At 53.1% G+C, this 25,143-nt stretch overlaps 1 protein-coding gene across 3 annotated transcripts in view; it reads left to right on the forward strand.

Moving 5' to 3' along the window:
* The window catches only part of HDAC4 (histone deacetylase 4), a 255,996-nt gene that overhangs the window by 88,523 nt on the left and 142,330 nt on the right, over positions 1–25,143 (forward strand). For 2 of the 3 annotated variants that reach the window (XM_067740021.1, XM_067740022.1), the window contains exon 3: positions 17,982–18,053. In XM_067740021.1, the coding sequence (XP_067596122.1) occupies positions 17,982–18,053 (72 nt within the window). Of the gene's footprint in view, positions 1–17,981; positions 18,054–25,143 lie in introns of those variants that run through there. The other variant, XM_067740024.1, reaches the window with a different exon arrangement.

The following is a 25,143-nucleotide window of genomic DNA, read 5'->3' on the forward strand; positions in this document are numbered from 1 at the left end:
TGCACAAGTGTAGCTGATTTCAGAGAAGGGCTCTCCAACATGCAAATACGGTGTCAGGTGGAACACTGCATTGATTGCCGTCAGTCATATTCTTGGTAGCTTTTTGTGTTTAAAGTCGGATTGATGAGCTATTACCTTGTTCTCAGTGCTACTGAACTGCTTCTGCAAAGAGTTTTGTAAAGAGTTACCCAAACTGGGCCTTATTTCACTGGTTGCCTCCTCTTTGTAATGAGAAAAAGCCAGACGATTGGTGTGTGGAGTGCTTTGGGACCTAGTCAGTGCAATTTCAAGGATAGCTATAGTTAATTCTTATTTCACTCAGGAGGGCTATATGAATAAAGGTAAAGAAATCAGAGCAAAGGACAAATAATGGTCTATCAAGAGAAGGAGAGCCCAGAAATGTATGTTTTAAGTCCTGCATAATTATTCAAAAACAAACTAAAATTTGGCCATGAGTTTCCTACCCTGTTAAAGTGAAGAGGGAACCTTGTTTATTTTTAGGATTTTCATCATTCTGAAGAGGAAACCAACTAGGTGTTTTAGGCAGTGGCTTTGAAACACACATACACAGAGGTACTGAAGCAGAAGTTTGAGGAAACAGCATCGCCCATAATGAAAGTAGTCTCAGTAACTGTATGATGGTTTGTATTAACTTAGTATTCAGTCCTTATCTGTATTGGCTTACACGTTAATAGTGTATTACCTTACCCTTACTCCTAGCATCTTACTCTTTCACTTTGGAAATGGCTTCCTTCTGTCTGAAATAACGCATTAGTTGTTATTTCAGCAATGGTTTCTTCGTAGTAAACATTCTTAATTTTTGTTTGACAGAAGATGTCTTTTTCTCCCTTTTTCTTGAGTGGTAGTTTAGCTGGGTATAGAACTGTAGGTGACTTGTATTTCACTCAGCAGTTTTAAGGTATTTTATTGTCTTCTGGCTTTTTTGGTCGAAAAGTTAGCTCTCAGTCCAGTGCTGTTTCTTCTGAGGTAATCCGAGAATTATATATAATTCTCTGGATGACTTGAGTCTAGCAAGGTTCAGAAGCCTGAGGTTGTGATTAATTTTGTATATTGTTCAACTCTGTACTTTGGACGCTAGTGGTATCTTTGTTTCCCAAAGTGTGAAATTGGTTTTTGCCACAGGTGCCCCTGTTAATTCAGAACATCAACCAAGCAGCCCGGATTTGACCACTGTTGTTTTCCAGTTCCTCTTTCCTGCAGTTGAGCTAAAAGGTTTGCCCTTCTTTCTCATTGTCTGTGGTTACTTTAATGATCGACCAGTGATAACCGAGTACCCACCTAATGGTGCTGATTTTCATTACAGATTGCTGTCATGCCTAAGTAGTTGGACATACTCTGTCTATACAGGTATAAGAGCCAAAGAAATTGGTTATAGATTAAGGAAGGCTGCTTTTCTTGGGGGGGGGTTGGTGTAATTTCTACAGATTTCCTTCTCCCCACGATTCTACTCATTGTCAGCAAACTAATACGGGGTGGGGGGAGTGTACGTGATTTCTCATCTGAGTTGAACTTTGACAGGAAATAACTGTTCCAAGAATCATCATATCTCATGAGAAGGTTAAGCTATGTCATCAATTCAGCGTAGTCTGGAAAAGAGGTGAACCTTGGGGGTGGAAACGCGCCTCAAGCTCTCGCTTTACTCTACCTGCTGCGGGTGCTCAGGACTCGCTGGGGGGTGTGAGGTGTGGGTGGCCTAGCTAGGTGGAGCTCCGGCTGCCTAGGCCAGGGGGCTGTTCATCCTGAAACTGAAAGAGGAGGGCAGGGGGCAGGGCACAACCTTTAAAAGAGTGACATAGCCGTAGGACACCATAAAAACTGGTCAGAACCAATTAGGTCCAAGATGGCAGAAGATTCGGCTTCCCGTAACCTTGAGCCTCGCTATACGCTCATTGTAGTACATACATCAGCATCTAAATGACACACCCACAGGCTCCACGACCAAAAAAGGCCCAAAAAGCAGGTGGTGGCCCAGTTCCTGGAAACCCCTGCCCCTTCTCCGAGGTAGTTGGAATAATCCTCCCACTCGTCAGCCTGTGAAATCATCCAGCCCGTAAAAACTAGCCGCCCCATATTCCGGGGCCTCTCGCCTTCTGAGACGGACCACACTCTGCCTATGGAATGGGTCTCTCTCTAAATAAATCCACTTCTTACCTATCACTTAGTCTCTCACTGAATTCTTGCTGCGACGAGACCTCAAGAACCTGAGCTTAAGTCCTTAAGTCCTGAGACTATGAGACTACATGGGTGAGCTCAGGTAAAAGACCGTGGGTTCAAGTCCCAGTCTGGACTGTGCAGTTTCAAAACCAAGGGCCAGCAGAGCATTAACCGGTCATTTGCTCGTAGGGAAGAATCTGGATAGTTCTCTGCAAGAGTGAGAGACACAGGGTCAGGGCCCCCCGACCCTGTCTCTCTCACTCAGACCCGGTTACTCTGCTTGCATGTCTGCGGCGGGGAGGGAGGAGAGAAATGCTTTGCTTCTACTTTTTTCTTCATTCAAACATTACTCCGTTACAGGGCTGCCCTGGTGGCGCAGTGGTTGAGAGTCCGCCTGCCGATGCAGGGGACGCGGGTTCGTGCCCCGGTCCGGGAAGATCCCACGTGCTGTGGAGCGGCTGGGCCCGTGAGCCGTGGCTGGCTGGGCCTGCGCGTCCGGAGCCTGTGCTCCGCAAGGGGAGAGGCCACAGCAGTGAGAGGCCCACATACCGCCAAAAAAAAAAAAAAAAAAAAAAAAAAAAAATTACTCCGTTACAGAACAGGGAAGATAAGGGATTGTCGTCTAAAATTTTGGATGTATCTGTTCTTAGAACTATGAAGCTTTCAAAGTTTGGCAGGTTGTTTAAAACAGCCATTTTTAACACACTGGCAATTGGAAAGCAGTCTGCTATTTTCCAGTGTGGCCTCTGGGGCCACGTCTGTGCTTTGGAGGAGAAGGGGGAGGGGAGGTGGGCTGCACAGGCCCCTGGGCCGCCCAAGAAGGACTCCACAGGGCACTGGACCCGCCCGAGAAGGACTGCACGGAACCCTGGAGCCCTGGGAGCAAGAGCTTCCCTCCTGTTCTGCTCTTCCCCTGTGCCTTTTGATTTTCCTCCGTAGTTGCTGCTGAATGCCCTGGGAACTAACGAGCCTGCTGCCGGGAGAGAGGGCAGGAGGGCTTACTCCCGTGGCGGGGGTGTCTGAGGCACATGTTCCTGTGAGCCGGTGTCAGTCAGGGGTGCTTTACTCGGGGAGCCTCGTCGCATCCTGTCAGTCCTGTGAGGTGAAGCCATTCACCAATTTTACAGATGTGGAAAATGAGGTTAGGTTGTCGGTGTGAGGTCAGGGGCACCCAGGAGCAGATCTGGGCTTTGGTGCCCGGTCTCTACACTCACAGTCAGAACCTCGGCGCCAGCCACCAGGGTGCCCGGGACTCCCCGGCAATCGCGCAGAAACCACAGGCTGAAAAGAATGCAAAGGACAGAAACCCGTATCCTGTCACTGACATCAGCGCAGTTAACATCTCACAGAAAATTGCTGCTCCTGTCAGTACCTCTATTTTTAGAAGGTTAAATAGAACACGATAGAGTGTAATCAGTGTATTTTTAGAAACTGAAGTTTGTGTTGTATAAAAATGGTTATAAGAGGAATAATGATAAGGTTTAGTTCGTCTTGACTTGGGGGAAGCTGTGCTCTGTAGAGTGTATCCGTATTGCATGTAACAAAAATGTAACAGTGATTTCTACGGCTTGTCTACCATCTTTTCAGAGGACCCAGGAAAGCCAGTTTTGTTGGAGGAAGGGGTGTGCTGGGGTGTTTTTGCATTAGATAATAATGGTGAAATTCTCTTGCGTGCGTGGACACCTTTGAATAACCGGCCGCCTCGTGCAGTGGGAGCCCGTCCTCTAGGCTACGAGGGGCACGTGCGAGGCGTGGAGCAGGTGACGGTGGGGCTGTGGCTGCACGAACCTGCCTGGGAGACCGGAAGGCTCTCTGCGCATCAGCTAAAATGCTGACAGCTGTGCATCTGCAGGGCGTGACTTGTGTGCCCAGCTCTTGTTTCTGTGAAGTTATCTTTTAAAAAGTTAAGACGGTGGATCTAATTTTGAGAACAACGTGCTGTATGTTATTAGGCAGTACGGAAATGAGAGAAAGTCGAGCTTCCTGAGACGGTTCAAAGCTCATGTTGCAGGCCCCCCGCCCTCCACGGTGGCCCCTCAGCCGGCGTCCACTCACCGCTGGCGCATCTGTGAGCTCCACGCTCCAGAAGGACTGCGTGCCCGTGAGGAGGCCCATTGCAGGCTCTTGGGCTGCACTTGTCAGTTGAGATGCGATGTGGGGTGCACGGGGGAGGGGTGGAGGGGGCACCATGTGGACGGAGGAAGCCTGTTTCCCAGTCCCAGATCCGGCAGCTTTTCTCCTGGCGCCACTCACGAGCCAGTCGGCTGCTGTCTTCCTTTGGCCGTGACCCCCGGCAGCAGGGCCCGCCCGAACGTGGCAGTCGGATGTCAGGCCCCTTCCCGTCCAGGGCCGCAGAGCAGGGCGGCGTTGGGGAGGAGGCTTCTTTCCCGGCCCCCTCAGGGCCGGCGCCCTTGAGATTTTCCCTTTTCCTGGTGGAGGGTCACACGTCAGTGCTGAGCATGAGCCCCGGAACCATCGGGAAGGACTTGTGGTGCTGCCCTGCCACGCCTGCAATCGAGTGCCTTCTGTTCGGTGCCTGATGGAGCTCCTGGGGGCTGGCAGTGGGGACAGGCAGCCACCGTGCGGAGCTGCCCTGACAGCCGCCGGGAGGGCGGGCGGTTCTCGGGCCACACGACACGCGTGTCTGGTCACAACTGCCCAATCTCCAATTCACTGTCACCCCGCTGGTTCTGGTGAGGAGGCCCAGGGTCTCTGGAGACCTGGGTGCCGAGGGTGAAATGGTGTCACGAGTTGCACGTCTCCTCCGTCCCGCGGTCCTTGCGGGCAGGCCTCCCGTCAGCGCGGGGCTGCCAGCACCTGAGGCGGGGCCCGGAGCACACTGGGCTCCTGGCGGTGCGCTGACCAGAGAAATGGAGCTAAGCCAGGGCGGTCCACGTAACTGGAGGCCGTACGTGCGGCCCGGTGGGAAGCGTGCAGCGTCCTCACGGTGGCCCGTGCTCAGGCTGCCCTGGCGGACACCTGCTCGGCCACAGGGCATGGCCGGGTCTCGTCCTCCAGACGAGGGTTAAGTTCTAAAATGAAGAGCCTCTGTAGGATTGTGCATTTCAGAAAGGCACGAGAGAAACTAAAACCAGCAAGATCCATGAAACATACTTTCTCCGCTGGTGTGTATTTTAAGAACCGTTTCCTGACAAAAGACTTCTGGGTGGGGTAGGTGTCATCTAATATCCAGTTCTTTTTTTATTTCTTTAGCAGCTCAGCTAGAGAACTTAGTAGTTCAGAAGTCTGCAGCCCCACCCAAGATGCTGAGAGTCTGGATGGCAGAAATTAGCACAGCAGTAAAGACGCTGCTAAGGACGGGAAACTTACAAACTGGCAAAATGAGTGGAATAAACCACATGCGAATATTTATTTACTTGAATTTTGAGCCACTGACAAATCCTGAACTTTTCTTTTTTTCTGAGAAAGTCATAAAGAAAGGAGCAGAGGGGGTTTCGAAGTTCTGTTTGCTCTTCAAAGTAGGTCTCTTAGAGCCAGCAAGGCCAGCGATCTGTGTTCGTCATCTCCCGCCTCTCCCCCCGCACGCGTGAGCCCACTGCAGTCCCCTCTGTGTCCTTCATGCTCCGAGAGGGGCCTTGCCTTCCAGCCACCCACCTCCCATCTGGCCGGAAGTCCTGACGGATCACCTTCAAAGTAGATCGCAAATCAGACCGTTGCTCCCAGCTCCATGGCCACCGTTCTCCTCCAGGCCTCAGAGACAGCCTCCCAGCTCTTCTTCCTGCTTCTGTCCCCTCTTCGGTCCCTCCTGGCCCTGGTCAATACTCTCTGCCTCCAGGCCTGGGGCCCCCCTGACCCTGTCTCTCTCACTGAGACCCGGTTACTCAGCTCCACTGCCTGGGACCCACCAAGTTTGTTCCACCTCAGGGCCTTTGCACGTGCTGTCCCCATGCCTAGGATGCTCTTGGGATAGTTTACACGGCTGCTTCTCACCTGCCATTCAGGCACTGCTCAGATGTCTCCACCTCCCAAGGACCTATCTGAGGAATAACCCCCATCACATCCCGCTCAGCACATGATCCCACACGACCTGTTTATGTGTGTCACCTCCTCTTCACTAGTGGCAGTTTGGGGTGCTGGAACTCGATGTCACTCGAGGCTGTATCCCCTGGAATGAGGACAATCGCTCCATAACTCGTTCAGTAAAATTTGCTGAATGACTGAGTGATGTGATTTGGACCTTGTGTCTTGGTGGGTCAGCGCTTAGAGGCAGAACTTCCTGACCTTGATCAAGACAACCGTCACCATCTCTCTTGCTGACTTTCTTCATCTTTAAAATGCGGACAATGATAGTATTTATGCCATTCGTTTCTTGGTGAGGACTGACCGAGCTGATGTGAAGGAAGGACTTGGACGGGTACCTGACCCCTAATCAGTGCCTGTTACTGGTTAGCTGTTATTTCTAAGTTAGAAGGCAAACCTGACCGATGGTGTTGAGGAGCTGGCCAGAACAGTGGTTTAGAAACAATGAACTATATCCACACTAAATATCGTCCTAAAGAGAGCTGGGGAGAAAGTGTCTGCACCCAAGGTGCTGTGGCCACTGCACACATCAGCAGACGTCAGCCGGGGGGACACGAGGGCCGCGTGTCCCTGGGGCAGCTGCTGCTGCGTCAGTCCAGCCTCTCTCAGTCCCTCTGGGCCCTCCCATTGCAGTAAAGGGAAAGGGCAAAGGAGCCCTTTTTCGAGACAAAGAACTAGCAGTGCTTTCGAGTCCGACGTGGCCGGGAGGGTGAGTAGGGCCGCAGCTCGGGTGTCCATGTTGCCCGGGCCTCCGGGGCACGCTCCCCGCAAACGCTCTCCAGCCACACTGTGAACTTGCCTGCGCGGACTTGTTCCAAGTGGCCGTTTGGGGTTTATTGTTTTGAGTTAGTGACTCATTTCTCGTGAGCTGCTTATTAACATGTACCTCTTTTCCGGCTTCCTGTCACTTAACCACAAACACCTCTCAGCTAATCTTTAATGCTCAGCAGTGTGGAAAGTGTGCGGGGAGCTGGTCATCCAGCCAGTGGTTTTAGTGGCGGACTCACAGTTTCAGGAGATGCTTTGCCCCATCAGGCGTCTTGCTGTGGGATGAGATGTGCGTTCTCTGTGCAGGCGGGACTGCCCGCTAGCATCACAGAGGGACAGATGAGGTGGGGGGGGCCATTTTGTGTCTTTTTCTTTATTTACTTTATTTCATCTACTCCTGTGTCAGTTTACCTCTCCACTGAACACATGAGGAAACTGAGGCTGGGTTGAAACGACATGATCACTCATGAAGCTTTGCGTGTTGGGGAGGCCAGGCCTGTCCGAGCCCGAGTCCCCCGGGGCCACACGGCCTCCTTCCCGGGAGAGGTCTGCTCCGTCTGTGAGGGGATGAACTCAGGTGGGAGCTTTGCTCACTGGACTGCTCGGCAGTTAACAGGTGTTGGTTCAGAAGGTAGGACAGCGGCGGAAAACAGTGGTGGTGGGATTGCCTGTGGATTTTCACAGGCGTGTGGGTTGGTCTGAGCAACCAGAGGAAGCGTGGTTATGGACAAGTGGGCTTCAGAGCTAGTTTTCAGCCTTTGCCGGTAACTGTGCTACTTCTCGTCATTACTGATGTGAGCCGGGGGTATCTGTCCAGAAAGCTAGTTTGCGTCAGCGCAGAGATGCGGGTCCACTGCGTGCTCGTGTGCGGGGCTCCCATGGGACTCTGTGGTCCGTTATTTGTTACACAGAGTCTGAGAAATCTGCACCTTTTGCATCCGAGGTTCTTTCCCCTCCTGCGTCTCCAGAGCTGTACCAACGGCTTTGGAATGACTCACTCAGTTATGTCCTCCCCAGGGGGGCAGATGGACAGCGTCTCTGGAGCAGAGACGGATCTGTTTTCAAAGGCGGGCAAAGACATTTTCTCCTGATTTTCTACGTCTCTTATTAACGGTTGAGCTGGGCCGGGCCACGCGATGGGGACAGCTGAGAGCTGTCAGCTCACTAGGGAGGGGGGAGGAGGGGCAGACCGTCCCTGGAGGACCATCTGAAAGGCAGCTGAGAAACTCCCCTCAGGAAGGGCTGCCCGGGACCAGGGAGAACAGAGCCGGCCTTTGTCTGGCCTCCCAGGGCACAGCGGCCTGGGTTCCAGCGCTGCCCACCCGCGAAGCTGTTTTCTTAACTCTCTCCCTCGCTCATCCCTCCCTGGCCCTCGCTCCTTCCCGTGATGCAGCTCCGAGCTGGACCTGGGACCTGGGGACCGGAAAGAGCCTGCTTCGCCCCGGGCAGCTGTGGTCGAGGCCCCTCCTGGTGGCCCGTGGTCACACTCGCTGTGTGTCGTTCTTCATTACCAGAGCTTTCCGGTCTGTGGGTCGTATCTCAAATCGGTGAGGGCCGGTCCACCCTCGCCAGGGCTGAGCTCTGCCTGACCCCAGCTGGGGCCTGTGTCCTGCCCATGGTCACATCTCAGATGCTCAGGACCCGTCTGTTGGGCTGAACGTGAGCCGGGAGGGTTTGCTTGCTTGCACAGCTAGGGACTGGTAATAAACTGGAGGTTGGTAGGAATGTTACTGAGAGAACCAGTTAGACTGATGGGCTGGTGGATGTGAAGCGAGGACAGGTGCTTAGGAACAGGAAGGGAGGGGCTTGTCTTGGCATCTCTCGAAAACTCTTATCATGAAAAATTTTTTTAAAAAAGATGAACTGTAGTCCATATAGTGAGATCCCCTGTGCCCATAGAAACACTGAGCTTTCTGACCGTTCCCACTTCATCAGGTGCCCCCTCTCCAAGCTTTATCCCCTGGAGAATTTAAAACAAGCCCCAGATGCCACACCATTTTCCCATAAATACTTCAGTGTGTGTTTCTAACAGGTACAATCCCATTGTCACACTCAACAAAATGAATAATAATTCCCAACTATCATCTTATACCCAAGCTGTGTCCATGTTTGCTCGTTGTCTTTAAAGGAGTCTCGGTGCTGTCATGTGTTCAAATCAGGATGCAAACCCGGGACTGAGGGACGGCTCTGCAGGGTTTACTCTGTAGCGGCTCACCTACCCGTCCCGAGGAGCTGGGGCTTTTGCCCTTCGATTTTGTCCTTCCACACCTGACTGATCAGAGCCTCCTGGGGCCTTTGAACCTGTTCCTTTAAACACGTATTTCCTATAAACTGGTAGCTGGAGCTAGATTTGATTTCCAGGGGAAGGACAAGAAAACCTCAAAGATCAGCCCTGACCTTTGCAAAGTCTGCCTTTTTCCTGAAGGAAAAGTATTGCCTAGAGAAAAAGGGTCTAGCTTCCATTTTCATTTTCTCTGATAAACACACGTAAACTGTATTGGACGTGCGTGCCTCAGGAATTCATAACGCTTAGCTCATTAAAGTTTAATTCATATTAATGGGTACACACAAGCTTTATTATAGAACTTTGCTATGTTTCCACAGCTTGCATGATGAGGAAAAGAAGCATTTAATGGACTGAGATGCTGGAGGCTCTTAGTAGAACTCACAGGGGAGGTGCCCGTCTGGTCCGCCTGAGTGTATGCAGCACCTGAGTGGTGCCAGTATCAGTCCGGCGGGGGCTTTGTTGGATGTGGCTCTGAAGGAGGGTGGAGGATGCCAGAGGGATGGGGGGCCCTTCAGCAAAGGACGCGGGAAGCAGAGGGGAGGGAGGCCAGGTGCTGGGGGGAGTTTGAGACCCCCTGCGGTGTCAGGGGAAGGGCCCTGGGGAAATATGAGTATTTTGCTGACCTGATGAATCATTTCCGTTTGTGACATTTCAGTGTACTGAGCCCCCTTTTATGATTTAAATGAACAAGAGGGTCAAGCTTCCAGTAGGAGGGTTCCACAGGTCCACAGGTCTGGTGCAGGGAATGCTGGCCTCACCTGAGCGTCCCGGGACACCCCCGAGAGCTCTGCACAGACTCACATGACATGAGAGGGCCCCGGGTGGGGGTCAGCGGGCGAGCCTGGCCTGCAGACCCTGCCCTGTGCTCCCATCCTGGCGGCCAGGCCTCCGAGCAGCTGGCTGGTCCTTTCCATCTTCGTTCAGGCAGGGTCAGCACCTTTCACCAGGCGCGAGAACTGCGTACTTTTCCGTCATTCTTATAAAGGGTAACCGACTTTTAAAAAACTTTCTTTCCATCGAGGGTTTTTTAAATTAATTAATTAATTAGTTTATTAACATCTTTATTGGAGTATAATTGCTTTACAATGGTGTGTTAGTTTCTGCTTTATAACAAAGTGAATCAGCTATGCATATACATATATCCCCATATCTCCTCCCTCTCGCGTCTCCCTCCCACCCTCCCTATCCCACCCCTCTAGGTGGTCACAAAGCACCGAGCTGATCTCCCTGTGCTATGCGGCTGCTTCCCACTAGCTCTCTAGTTTACATTCGGTAGTGTGTATGTGTCCATGCCTCTCTCTCACTTCTTCCCAGCTTACCCTTCCCCCTCCCCGTGTCCTCAAGTCCATTCTCAGTAGGTTTGACTCTTTATTCCCGTCCTGCCCCTAGGTTCTTCAGAACCAGTTTTTTTTGTTTTTGTTTTTTAGATTCCATATATATGTGTTAGCATACGGTATTTGTTTTTCTCTTTCTGACTTACTTCACTCTGTATGACAGACTCTAGGTCCATCCACCTCACTACAAATAACTCAATTTTGTTTCTTTTTATGGCTGAGTAGTATTCCATTGTATATATGTGCCACATCTTCTTTATCCATTCATCTGTCGATGGACACTTAGGTTGCTTCCGTGTCCTGACTATTGTAAATAGAGCTGCAATGAACATTGGGGTACATGACTCTCTTTTTTTAAAACAAAAAAATATATATATATATTTTTAATTAATTTATTTATGGCTGTGTTGGGTCTTCATTGCTGCATGCGGGCTTTCTCTAGTTGCGGCGAGCGGGGGCTACTCTTCATTGCGGTGCGTGGGCTTCTTATTGCGGTGGCTTCTCTTGTCGCAGAGCACGGGCTCTAGGCACATGGGCTTCAGTAGTTGTGGCACGTGGGCTTCAGTAGTTGTGGCACGTGGGCTTCAGTAGTTGTGGCTCAAGGGCTCTAGAGCACAGGCTCAGTAGTTGTGACGCACGGGCTCAGTAGTTGTGGCTTGCAGGCTGTAGAGCACAGGCTCAGTAGTTGTGGCTCACAGGCTCTAGAGTGCAGGCTCGGTAGTTGTGATGCACAGGCTTAGCTGCTCCGCAGCATGTAGGATCTTCCCGGACCAGGGCTCGAACTCATGTCCCCTGCATTGGCAGGAGGATTCTTAACCACTGCACCACCAGGGAAGCCCTACATGACTCTTGGATTACGGTTTTCTCAGGGTATATGCCCCATGGGGGGGTGGCTGGCTCGTATGGTAGTTCTATTTTTAGTTTTTTCAGGAACCTCCATACTGTTCTCCATCAAGTTTTACAGTAGCACACACACAGCAACGCAAATATCACCACCGCAGGAATTCTGCCTTTCCTCCTTAAGTTGGTGTGTAGGGACCCGGGGCTTCTGTCCTGCAGGATCAGCCCTCGAAGTGGCCCCAAATGAGGGAGCTCAGCGCCTCCGCCCCCCAGCACTGGTCTCCCCAGGCCTGGCCCACGTGCGGCTCCAGATCTGAAAGCCTCCTGCTTCTCGGCTGAGGCTCCGTGTCCAGGAAACGGGGCCACCTCACCCTCCAGACCCTCATCACAGACGTACAGGAGCCTTAAGGATCTGGGCGGCAGAGGGAAAACCCAGACTCAGACATCTGTTAGGGCGGAACCCCCTTTCCTTTGCAGACCTTCTGGCAAGTTCTCTGTAAGATCTGAATTCACGACAGATCAGAAGGAAGAGGAAACGGGGTGAAGGGGAGGCATACCATCATTCTTACTGCGAGAAAATATTCCAGCTTCTCCCCAGGCCCCGGGAAGCCCTCAAGATAAGAATTAATTCTCACACAAGCCTTCAAAGATGAGTCTGGGAAATGCAGACCGAGGGCCTGGCCTCCCGCCCGCCCCCCTGAGCACCAGCTGCAGTTCTGGCTGAGCCCTGCCCCTCTGTACCCGGGCTTCTGCTTCCTCCCTTGGGACCCAAAACTGGGCTGCCCTCTGTCCCTGGTGTTCCCACTACCTCCTTGGGAGCAGGTCCACTCGTACTAACTCCTGAGAAGTCGTGCGGCAAGGAAAGCTCGGGCCTTTTCACAAGTGTGGGCAGTGTGTAGTGGCTTTCTTCCAAAGAATGTCATATGGAAAGAATGCCACAGGTCTTACTGTGCAGAGACCTGATGGACACACCTCTGCCGGGTGGTCAAGGTCAGCATCAGTGGGTGCGCCATGTCGGTGGGATGTGGTGCCACAGGATGGACGTGGCACTTCCCCTCTGTGGTCTTCTTGCTAAACACACAGCCCTGGTCCAATCAGGAGCACATCAGACAATCCCAATTGAGGGACATTCGACAAACCACCTGACCCGTACTCCTCCACTGCCAAGGTCATCAAAAACAAGGAACGTGCTAGGAACCATCACAGCCCAGAGGAGGCTGAGGGGAGGTGATGACTGAATGTCATGCAGGGTCCTGGGTGGGGTCCTGGGATGGCAAGAGAGCACTAGGGGACAGCCAAGGAAACCTGAGAGAAGCATGGACTTCAGTTAACGACACCCCAGACATACTAATGTAAGATGTTCATCACAGGGGAAGCAGGGTGCAGAGTATGTGAGGACTCTCTGTACTTCTTAAATTTTTCTGTAAATCCACACCTGTTCTAAAATAAAAGGCTTGTATGATAAAAAGGGACAGGAAAATGGGCTGGAATGAAGACTTTGAGTTATTACTGCTGCCAAATACCGAAGGTTCCGCGGCCGCCGGTCTGGAAACAGCTCTGTGAGAAGGATGAGGTGTGCGTGCCCTGCTGTCATATAAAGTGGGTGACAGGCAGCCTCGTCACCCCCATTTCATTTTGGTGACCTACATCGAAGAAGCCCCACTAAGCACATTTTATAATATTAATTTTCCAGCTCTTTTATGCACCTGACCAAAGAACAAGTGTGGAACTAAGGCTGGCGTGTGTGGCTAGGGCTCCAACTCTCTGGAATCAAAAGTAGAAAAGATTTCAGGCCGCACTCGAATCCCCTATATCTGTACGACTTAGTTCCTTTCCTTTGCCTCAGAACTCACTGGACACAACCAAGTCGGTTTATCCCAGGAATGCAGGTTGGTTTGACATGAGAAAAGGAAGTTACCAGATGAAAGGGGAAATTATTTAACAATATGAATCGATACAGAAAAGCTTCATAAAGTTAAGCACACATACATGATTTTAAAGTAGCCTTTGCAAAGTAGAAATAGAAGGGACTTTGCTTAACTTAATAAAGTTATCTGTCAGAAACTTACAGCAAGTGTTATACTTACGCTAGGTGAAGTATTGAAAACATTCCCAGTAAGATCAGAAACAAGACAGGGGTGTCCTCTTTTGCTATTTCCATTCAATAATGTACCATAGATGTGAGCTGTAGAATAAGGCAAGAAAAAGAAAGAAAAAGCATCAGGTCTGGAGAGGAAGAACAAACTGTCATTATCGTAGGTGACATGATTCTGCATGTAGAAAATTCAGACTAACTTCAGGTAAGCGATTAGAATGAATATGAGTTTAACCAGATGCTATAGCACCAAGCCAATATATAAAACTTGATTGTATTTCTGTATATCAGCAGAGAGAAACTGACATTGAAAATACTATCTATAATATTTTACTTAAAACATCAAATGTCTGGTAATAAATCTGAAGGTGTTCAAGATCTCTACACTCAAAATTCTAAAACATTTTTGAGAGAAATAAAATGAAGTGATATTCCATTCCATGTTCATGGATTGGGAGGCATAATAGTGTTAATATTGTCACTTACCTCTTCTTCCAGAGAAGATTCTATGAACTCTTTTGCTGTTTTCTAGAAATTTTAGAAGACTGAACCTGAAAAGTGGGGAATTACAACTATGATATGCTTTCATTTCTTTTTCTCCCCCCTTTTCTTTTTTTTTTTTTCTGCTGTTTTCCTATCTTTCTCAACTTTCTTCCCTCTCTTTCTTTCTTAATCCAGACGAGGGCAAATTCCTAGGGGTTGTGGGGGGACTCGGTCTTGGTGACTGGAAGGCCTGGTTGAACGGCACAGGTCTGGCTAAGTACCAGAGTACAGAGTACAAGGCCCAGTTCAGGCTTGTGTCTGGCCTAGTTGCAACAGAGCCAGGTTCTGGGGTGCTAAGTACATGATCTCGCGGACATTGCTCAGCCCTGCAGGGCTGCTTTCCCATGTGTAAAGGCGGGGAATAGGCCAGAAGAGTTGCGAGTTAGGTTCCTTTGGCTCCAAAGGCTACGATTCTAGTTAGAGATACCCCCTGCCCATCACACTGAATTACAGCCAAGCGTTGCTTTTAAGTTGGACCCCATCATCTCTAAGTGGGCCGTGCTGTTTCTGTGCGAGCGTGATCACGTGTCCGCTGCCGTCCCGTGTGCCACCGTGTGCGTTGTGGTCACTCACGGAAGAGTCACGTGGTGAGGGAGACACGGAGGACCCTCGTGCTCCCTGCTTCTCTTCCGCATGTGTGCTCCTCCGCCAGCTCCCTGCGCCAAATAAAATGCCGCTTGAGGACACGAAGTACCGCAGTCCCATGCAGCGATGTTTCCAAAATTAGACTCTGAAGTGGAGAGGGGTTAGGGCGGAAGCCTGCTTGCAGGGGTGTTCCGCGGGCCGAGAGGAGGCCGTGCTCCCATCCCTTCTCCTTGGTTCCTTGCGTTGCTTTCTTGGCTGCTCTGTGCTCCGTGGCTACGTGGTCACGTGCTGGTGGCGCTTACGTCTGGGCTCTAAGCCGTCTTCCCCGGCCCTTGTAGCCCCTGCCCCTTCAAACGCGGTTTCTCTGTCCCTGCTCTGTTCTGGGGTTTTGTCCAGCTTCACAGCCTCAGGTTTGTTTTGTGAGCCCTGTGATACGCAATTGGACGTGTAAGGCCCTCGGTGGTATTTGTCACCAGCTCTGGTCCCCGTGACACGGAGCAACAATGCTGCATCACATCTGTCCCCACAGCTGACGTTTGTGCCTCAAACTGTCGTGTACGTGCTGAGCAGCCCCTGCCGCGCAGGGCCCTGCTACAGGTGTCTGTGGACTTGGTATATCTTCCCTCCATGTTTAGATCTGAATCCTCCAGGGACTCGAGAGGGCCCTGCATGCCTCCGTGTTCTCAGACTGGGTCTTCACCCTGTGATGTCAGGGTCCTCACCGCGTGCCCAGGGCCGCACACCCGGGCCTGCCAGCCTCGAGCACCCAGACCAGCTAGCGGGAGACTCCGGGGCCGGGACTGGGAGGCTGGTGTTATCGTCCCTTCTCTGGCCTCGTCTCCCGGTGCCCGGTCCCTTCTTGGTTCAGGTCTCTGCCCAGTGCCGTTCTATCTACTGCCTTCTGTGAAAAGACCTCTTACTGTTTGGCTTCTGTGATCCTCCATTCAGAGTGAGGAACGTGCGGTGTGCTGGGGGCGTCAGGGTGGTGGGTGGGGTCTGCAGAGGAGCAGGGCGAGGGATGGGCACGGGCTGCTGGCGGCGTACCAGCATCACGGGCTCTCGCTACTTGACGTGTCTTCCCGCTTCAGCGTGGCTGAAAGTCGCGTGTTATCAGGCATCATCGGGCATGTGGCTCTGGAGCAAGTGGACCTGCAGGGCTTGGGGCAGACACAAGCAGCTCGATCCAGACTCCAGAAAGGCCTTCACACGAGCCGGGGTGCAGGCCCAGCGCTACTGCCGGCCCGGAAGCTGGAATTTCCTCATTTGCCAAACGAGGCAGCTGTGCTGGGTTCTGGGTTCTGGGTCTCTAAACTGTGTTTGGTTCTAGAACTGGCTCAGGTGGAAGCTCAAGGAGAACACTGAGGAGGCGACGGTTTTGGGGGGACACGCCAGGTGTGGTGGCACCAGAGGGAACGCCCTGGGCTTGGTCGGACGCAGCTACAGGGCCGGCAGGGTGGCCCTCTAGCACCCAGCTCCTGGCCCTGCCCTCAGAAAATGGCGGCAGGACTAGGATTTTCAAAAGCCATTTTTGGTGTTTCTGAAAGTATTTACTGTGGGATTAGGATTTTTAAAAATACGTTTAGACTTTCCTGAATCTTCTGGTTCTGAAAATGAAATTTTCATTTCACTTATTCACGCTCAGAAAGAAAGGCTTGAAAGTGCTTTCTATCACTGTCTTGAGGCCCCTTTTTTTTGTTGTTGTTGTTTTTGTGGTACGCGGGCCTCTCACTGTTGCGGCCTCTCCCGTTGCGGAGCACAGGCTCCGGACGCGCAGGCTCAGCGGCCATGGCTCACGGGCCCAGCCGCTCCGCGGCGTGTGGGATCTTCCCGGACCGGGGCACGAACCTGCGTCCCCTGCATCGGCAGGCGGACTCTCAACCACTGCGCCACCAGGGAAGCTCTTGAGGCCCCTTTCTGAGGGGCAGCGAAGGGGCTCACAGGACATGGCATTAGGCCCACAGGTCAGCGTCAGACCATGTCAGGGCGGGTCATATGCCTGGAGAGAAGCCTTGGTGCAGACGGTCGGGCCTGGTCTGCTTCTGGGCATGAGTGTGGCCCCCAGTCCTCGTCCTGCCTCGGGGAGCCTGGACTGTCCTAACCCCACATATGCCCAGTGTCTTGTGAGCTGCCAGAATGGGGGAGGGGTGGCTGGCTGTGGAGAGGAGACCCCGGATCCCAGCGTTTGAGTCCCCGCGTCGTGGCTCGGGAGTGGCCGGGCACTGCATGGGAGCAGCTCGTTTTCCCCGAGGGTGTGGGAGCGCGGCTCACAGGCCTCCCCGCTTCCTTGGGAGGGTCTGCAGTTCTCAGGAGACGCTTTGGGGTCTCCTCGGGGTCATTGTTCTCATCCTTGGACTTTGAACCTCTCCAGAGACACACACGGGTCATGGAACACTGCATTCGAAGGCTGCCTGAGGTGCTGTCCATTTGGGGCAAAAAGCAGAGTTTTAGTACAGAGTCAGTAGACCTGCGCTCTTAAGTGTTTTTGTCATGATTTGCAAGTCGGCCCGAGGGGGCCGATGGCTGCTCTGGGAAACCAGTGCTTTCTCCGTAAAATCAGTAACGAGTGTGACCGACCACACGTCAGCGTCAGTAATGACGTGCTTGTCCCTGCGGGCGTTCACACCAGTTGTCAGAAGCTAATTTTACACCAAAAGTGTGATTCCTGGAAGTTTTGCCGAAGTTTCCTTCTTGTCTGTCTGAGGGAATGTGGTCTAAAGGCAGCCTGTGCCAGGTGGAGGGGGTGTGGTTTCGGTGCCATCTTTGCAGTCAGAACGCGATCGAAAGATGGACCTGGAAGAAACGATTCCTTCCATTGTGAGAACCTGGCCCAGTGTCTTCCTAAGAGCGGGTTTGTTTGTCTTAGTTTCCTTGACTGTCCCGCAAGCGGGCAACAGCCACGGCTGCCCTCGCCGCCGGAGCCTCCGGGGGCTGTGTCGCTGTGGCCCTCGGGCCACGGGTCCATATCTGGGAAGAGGATGAGTAACTCTTCTGCCTTCATCTTACTGCTTGTGGTCTCTGCAGAAACGCTGAGTGGTATCAGGTGGCTGCTGAAAAGAAGTCAAAACACAGCAGCTTGGCCGGACGCCCTCAGGCCAGGAATTGGTGTTTGCCATTTTCGAGATGGGATGTTCGACAAGGGGTCTTTTATTTTCTGACTCCGCAAATAAAAATGACACCGGTCTCCTTTAAAAGTGAGAAGGACACGTGCACTTCCATTGTTTGCAAGGAAGTGCTCCTTGCAGGCCAGGAGTGTAAAGTGTTTTAATTGAGATGCGAGCAGTTTCTGAAGCCAAATGCTTTCTCTGTCCTCCAGATGGACTTTCTGGCCGAGACCAGCCGGTGGAGCTGCTCAACCCTGCCCGCGTGAACCACATGCCCGGCTCGGGTAAGTCGGCACGCCCAGCCCTGCTGCGCACCAGGCGCCACGGAAGGGGTGTTTGGGTCTCCGCTGTCCTGGGGGGCTCTGGAGAGAAAGGGGTGGGGTCTCAGGCCCACGGAAGTTGGCTGCTCTTTCCTGGGGTAAAAATAGGCCACTGGTTTTGGAAATGTCGTGGGCTTCGCTTAATGCTTCCTAAGTAAGTGGCACAGACACGCAGGGCCTCTTTTCTGTCTTGAGCTCCGATGGGGTGTGTCCTTCCCAAAGGTAAGAACTGCTTGTTTTGGGTCTAACTCCAGGCCCTGAGCTGTACGAGAGTCTGGGGGAAGAGCGCTGAGCTTGAGCTGGGGGACACTGCAGGGCAGGTCACGCTGGGTCCAGGGCCCCAGGCTCCTCGGGGGAGAGTGAGTCAGTGATGTCTCCTAAGCAGCTTTCCATGTGTAATTGACGAAAAAGCATCAGCCGTGATTAGAAATCTCTCATTCCATATATGATATTCCTAAATATCACGCCATAGGCAATGTTTTCCGAATCCACACGGCCGTGGGAGCTTTTTCTTTTTCTTTTTGTACAACACTAACCCTCCATCTACTGTCCTCCAGGATTTCAACTCAGAGCCCAGATGCCGTTCTTCATGGGCTCCTTCGCCTTATTGAGACTAAAACGAGCCTCTTGAAGGCCTAGGGTGTATGGAAGGGAACCGTTGTCAGCGTTCCACATATGCTCCTAAGCCGGTGTTTTGAGGGCGACACTGCTGGCCCCTCGCCTTTGCTGTGTCCGGAGGCCTCCGTCTCTGTGGTTTGTTCCTCGCGGCACCTCCTGAACCCCAGCCTTCCTGTCCCCCCTCTGCCCGCTCTCTCCGTGGGCAGGCCTGGCAGAGATGGGGGGCACATAGATGCCTGCCTCTGCCCCAGCGCCCGGCTGACCCACCCGTCGCCTCACCTTCCCCATCCTCTTAAAAAGAAACCAAAGCTTGAGGCAGGGCTGGAAGTGTCAGAGAAGAGATTTCTTTCTTCGCATAGAGATTCTCTGAAGCCTGCCAGGGATCGCTTTTGGCATCTCCCCGACGCGAAGCTCGGGTTGTTTGTCTGCGGCGCTCCGGCCTCCTGCAGCGGTGCCCACGCCTCTCCCTCACCCTCCACCCACCCGTGGAGCAGGGTACTTGTTAACTGAGGACGCTGGGGGCAGGGCAGGGGAGAGGGCTTGGAAACAGCAGCTGAAGACCAAGATGCTCTCTCTCATTTGGGCCCCAGCAAGGGAAGCAGTGCTGATTTCCCTTTCTCTTGAGTTCATTTGCCGGTGCCTTGTGTAGCTTGGGCATTTTCAGACAGTTTCCTGGTGCTCGCCCAGTGTGGGATGGAGGAAGAAGCTTTTCAGTAGCTTGATAGACTGTGAAAAGGTGGTTTCCAAGTGAACCAGAAAGTGGGTGGGCTTCAAGTTCGTCTTCTGGCTTGAGAAGCGCACCCTGCTGGTTGAGACTTCGTATGGGCTTCCCGGCTCCACGTACAGACCGACCATGGACTGCAGTCCTGGACGGATGGGACCTGGAATCCTGGTGACCCGCTGACCGTGTGACTCTAGGCAAGCCGCCGAGTGTCTCGGTTTTGTTTCCTCGATGGGATAGTAATGCCGACTCCGCAGGATTCTGACAGAGATCAAGTCTACGTGTCTGATTTTTAGTAGTTCCTGGAGAAACGTCATCTCTTAATGTCCTGTGGGCGGGTACTGAACACGCATGGGACGTGGCTGTGACAGTGCTGGTGTTCAGATGCTAGGACAGCCCCTGGGGTCTGTTACACCCCTTCTCTTCTTTTGGAGGAAGTGCCCCACTTGAGAGACGGCATATCGGGGAGGGGGCCCCGGTGAGATTGGAGCCGGTAACACTGCACCTCCAGATTGCATTGGTCAAAGTCAGAGGACGAGGCTGTGCTTGCTGGTGTCATCGGGGGTCAGTGTTTTCAGGGTGACTCTGCTTGGGGGGCGCGATGCCTGTGAGCAGCCGGCAGCAGAAGGAGGGGTGTACACGGGGCTGCGCTCCCCAGGCTGGCTGCGGAGGCTTCTCCGTGAGCTGAGCCTTAGAAGCTGCTGAAGTGAAGGGCATTCTCTACACTCCATTTTTGGTCATTCCAACCACTGTAAATTACGTTCTACAAAGAAATGTGAATCTCAGCTTACGTAATAATTTGAAAATTAGTACAACGATTTCTGTAAAGCCACATTTTTATGATACGGGAGTGGAAACATTTTTAGATGTATTTTTATGTCGATCCCAGTTTGCTGTTGCACATTTTCCAACCATTGAGTTTAATCTTAAGTACTCTTTTGACTCTCGGTGGTCCGAAAACAAACTGATACATGCGTATAATTTGCAGGAATCACTCAGACATTCACCGTGGGAGCTTGTTCCTTTGAATGTACAGCTTTTGCTGTGCGTGGAGGAGTGCCCACGGGGCCCTCCTCTCCTGGATCTCTGCTCATGTCTCGTCTGTTCCTGGCCATTCGTGGCAGCATGCTCGACCATCTTTCTGATAATGGTTCTCTTTAAATACGTTAGTCCTTGTGAAGTCTTACTTCAAATAAAAAAGCACTATTCATACCTTCTATTTTGGGGCCATTTTGACTTGAGACTTGAGGTAATTCCTACAAGAATATCTCTTACTAGAAAAGTTTGTCTTGTAGAAGGAACAGGCTAAAATGCTCTTTATTTTGGATTCATTCTGATTCCTCCACCTTCCCCCTTTTTATATGCAAACAAGCCTTCCCTTCTTTTTGTGTTTCTTTTTTTCTTGTTTTAAAGTTTTTTGCTGTGAAATAGTTCTGTTATAAAAGCGAGAAAACATAACCATTTGCCTACCACTTAGTTGCAACTTCTTCATTACTCTTGTTCTGTGTGTGCATCATATTTCTTCATTTTTTTTTGGGACTAAATGGAGTGTCACAAGTTATGAATGAGGGTACACCATTTCACCCTTCCTGGGAGGTTGTCCTTTTCCTTCCTGGGTGGGGACTTGGGGGCGCAGACAGGGTGGCGGGAGCCGTGGAGGGTTCCCTGGAAGCTCAGAGTTCGGTGGGGAGAGATGGTGGGGCTTGAGGTCAGAGGAAGAGGTGAGAGGTGGCCCTCTAGGAGAGAGATCACACACTTGCCTGTGCCAGCGGACTTGAAAAACACTTCAGTCCTTCATTTCTGAATCACTTTGACTTTTTTGGGAAGTAACATACTTTTTCCCTGATTATAAAAGCAAGGCATGTTTAGTATAGAAAAGAGACATTGTAGTGAGTGTGTAGGATGCTGGTTCCAGACCTGGAAGTTGAGCTCCCTCGGAGCTGGATAGTGTAGGTGCTCAGCGCCTGGGTGGAGTGAAGCGGCTGGAGGAGAAGCCTCAGTGCCCAGGAGGAAGGGGGAGGAAAGCAGCCCTGAGGGGCAGCGGGAGGCATGTCGAGGCGCCCACCGTGGTGGCCTGCTGCAGGGCCCCGCGCCCTTCCTGCCTGTTCCCCGCCAGAGGCGAGTGGCAGGGCCGCTTCCCCAGGGTCACCCGGCGTGTCAGTTACGGGGCAGGGACCCATTTCTGCTCTCCAGGGGTGCCGCTGGAGCAAACGATCACTGGGGAATGCTGGGGACCTCTGGACCAGCGGGTCTTTAAGGATGGGGTGTTGACTGGAGAGGAGCCTCTGCTACGGGCTCCATCGCCCTCATCGTAAACATGGGTTTCAGTCAGAGTTATCGAGGTTTTCTTTCAAGGCTGTATAACAGGGGTATAATTTTTAAAAGAAAATTCTGGAAACTTGAAGAAACTACCCCAACTCTAGAGAACTTATCCAAACTAATTTTTAAAAAGTGAGGTTTGGCTCTAGCCACAGATTCCCAAATCTTACAGAGTATTTGACCACTGCACTGTCAAAGGGGTTATTGAATGGCTTGACCGTCCTCGAATTTTAGAACAGGAGCTACCTGAGGTTAGCTGGTGCCTGAAACTTCCCACGCCTCCCGGGCATGTCGTGTTGTTCTTGTTGTTCGGTTTGGTTTGGCGAGAGAGAATGCGAAGCAGACGCCAGCGTGAGGACACACGTGACCTCGGGGGAGGCTGCAGACGCCCCTTCATGGCACAGGAAGCGTTCATCACGGTGACCATAAATCCCCCGTAAAACCTTACTTGTCCTACTTCTCACCGGATCGTCCTCTGTGTGTTTTTCATGCAAAGCTGGGTTTCTGGGGTTGAGGTGTAGCACAGTAAAGCGTCGTGGGCCACCTTTGGGGGCCCCTAAGGCTGCCGCCTGCTGCACACCAGGAGGGGAGCGGACCTTGGTCTCCTCGTTCTGGGGCCAGGCCCGACTCTGCACATTGCTCTTCTCTGCAGGCCAGGGGCCCATCGCTGGGTGACAGCTCCCCGCTGGCCCGCAGGCCGGCTGCCCTCTGGCTGCAGCAGAGAGCGGGCAGGCGCGCAGTGGGGCACAGAGCACGTGCTCGAGCCAAAGCGGTTGCCTGCCTTGCTTTTCCTATGAGCTTGTTTTAATTTGTGGAGGAAAATGAAAATATAGAACACAGAGACATAAAGTAAATTCCAACAGTTTGAAAAATTAGAAAAGGATTCCTATAGTTTGTTTGCTTAGTTTAAACAAAGGTTGAGAATTTTTCCACTTCCCTCCTTCAAGTTCATGTGCGGGCCTGGTGAGTCGTCATGACGTAAAGGCCAGGTTTCAGCGTCTGTAGCCCACGTGGCTTCAGAGCCCGAGTGTCATCACGGCCCCGGCCGTGGAGGCCCTGCCTTGCTGCGTGCATCTATGAGCTGTTTGGAAACGCCTTAGGGTCGCCTGGGGGAACAGGTAGATTTACAGCCAAGAGTGGTTCTGGACCAGGGGGCGCCATCCTGCACTGTTCTCCTGTGTCACCGCCTTGTTCCCCAGGTATCACACCCAGGGATCCATCCCCAGGTTCCAGGTTCCCCATCACCACGCAGAATTCCCAAGGCTGCCCTTCCCCAGCCCCTCCTGGTCTCCCGGGCTGTCCTCCTGGGAGTCTTCAGAGCCTCCCCGTTTTCTCTCTGGCCACTTGCTTCACTCCCAGCCCCTACACCTGTCCCCTCTCCCACCAGATTGGTGAGCGCCCGTGGGCAGTGCCTCTGTCTGGGAACGCCGCCGTGCCAGCCAGGGGCAGCATCGCACGTGGTACAGACGCAGGATGTCTTTTTGTCCTGTTCCTTCTCCTCCTCACCCCGTTGCCGAGAGCTCCATCCCTGCGCCCCCACTCGGGGCTCCGTGTTAGGAGAAGTGAGGGCAGGGGCAGGGCTGGGCCCAGCAGAGCTACCGCGAGGCCTGGGGGCCGGGCAGCAGGACCTGCCTCCCCTCGGCCGTGTGGCGCTTCCTCGGAGCCCGGGCTGCCTGTCTGGCGCCATGTGGCTGCTCGGCCTGGCAGAGGCATCGGGCGCCCGGGAAGCAGGCGGGCATCTGGCACACGGGAGGCCCCGCGATGCTGTCTGTCCCTCTTCTGTTTCACCGCGCTCCGCCTCTCTGGTACCCTGTGGTCTGCCCGCCCACCGCCCCGGCTCTGCTGATCCCTCCAGCATGACTGCCGCCCCCAACCAGCCCAAAGGCCTTTGTGATGGCCCCTAGGACTGCTGTTTAAAACGAAGCAAAACCAGCCGGTGTAGAGAAGCCTAACAACAAAAATGCTTGGAGTCATGTTGAGAACGAGGACCCACGTCTGCTCAGGCTTTTCTCTGAATGCTGTGTATTATCAGGTTAGAAGCCTGCCTGCTTTTTTGCTACATCGAGCTCCCGGACCTACTCAATGTTTAATGCTGACGTATCCATCTTTAATGCTGAGCCTGGCACGTGGGCCTGGCCCATGGAGAGAGGACTCCCGTCGCCGCGGATGAGCTGGCAGTCCCCGCCTCTCTGCCGACGGCTGTGCAGGTGCACGTGTGGGTTTGATTTGTGGCCACGAGAACCTCAGCAGTACAACCAGAGTGGCGGCGCCGGCCCTCAGGACCCAGGCTGAGGAAGTGCTCCCAGGAACCACCCTTCTGCCTGGGGACCGAGCTCCAGAGAGAGAGGGACAGAGGCTGTACTTCGGAACTCAGGCCTCGGCGCCGGCCCGCTCCCCTCAGAGGCCTCTGCCTCTCGAGTCTGATAACTTCACTGGCGGTGGAATTTACCCACTAGGAAATGGATCATCCCCCCGGTAGTTCTTAACGGGACCAGGTTTTGGGTCCTGTGCCTCTCGGTGGTGTTTGCAGAGGAGAGCGAGCCAAGCCCTCCTCGCGTTTCTGCGTCATGTACCGTAAATCCAGCCCCGTCCCTCGTTCGTCCCGCTGTCACTCACTGCCTTTGGCCCTAACAGCCGGTCGCAAGGGCCCCGAGGCTGGGAGCTGTGTGGGTTCCTGCAGCTGCGAGCCCGTCGGGGCACAGAGCTGCGCCTGTTACATGGTCTGCGTCGTCTGGGCTTCCATGGAGCTGTCCGCTCCGAATGCGCCAGGAGCCGGAGGGACCGGCTGGGCTCTGTCTCTGTTGCTTTTCTCTTTTCCTACTTTCTCTTTTCTTCTTCTTCCTTGTGTTTCCCTGTTATGTTCACTCAAATCTCACCAAACCAGGGGGTGCGATTATGGGTTTGGAAACAGCTTTCCCTCCGGACACCGAGGCCCGGTTCCCTTGTCTGCCCGAGGCCTGCCTTCCACCCTGAGGGCCGTCTGGGCAGTGGGGCTGCCCTTCTTCCTGAGCAGCGGGTTGCTACCCAGGTGCCGTTGTCTGTCCGCCTGGGCTCTGCCTTCCATGGTGACGGTTTTCCTGGCCTGTCCACTCATGTTTAGGACAGAGCACCAGAGGCTGGGGACCCTCGGGGGTTCGGGGGTGCTGGCAGCCGGGGCTCCGTGCCCTGCTCTGACACGTCTTCCGTGGGGCTGGTCACCCCGCTGGGAGGCGTGACCCAGGCCACCCGCAGCCGGCGAGCAGCGCTGTCACTGCAGCACCCTCGCCCTTCCCGGAAGATGAGTCTCCTGCTCTGTGGGGTGCGCAGGGGCCTGGGGACCTCTGTGCTCCCGGAACAGGTCCGTCTCCTGCGTCGGGGGTCCTGGTGCGGCCACTCCTGAGCCTCGGGGTGCTTTGA

This window comes from Pseudorca crassidens, chromosome 6 (genome assembly GCF_039906515.1).
Source record: "Pseudorca crassidens isolate mPseCra1 chromosome 6, mPseCra1.hap1, whole genome shotgun sequence".
In the NCBI taxonomy this organism is placed as follows: Eukaryota; Metazoa; Chordata; class Mammalia; order Artiodactyla; family Delphinidae; genus Pseudorca; species Pseudorca crassidens.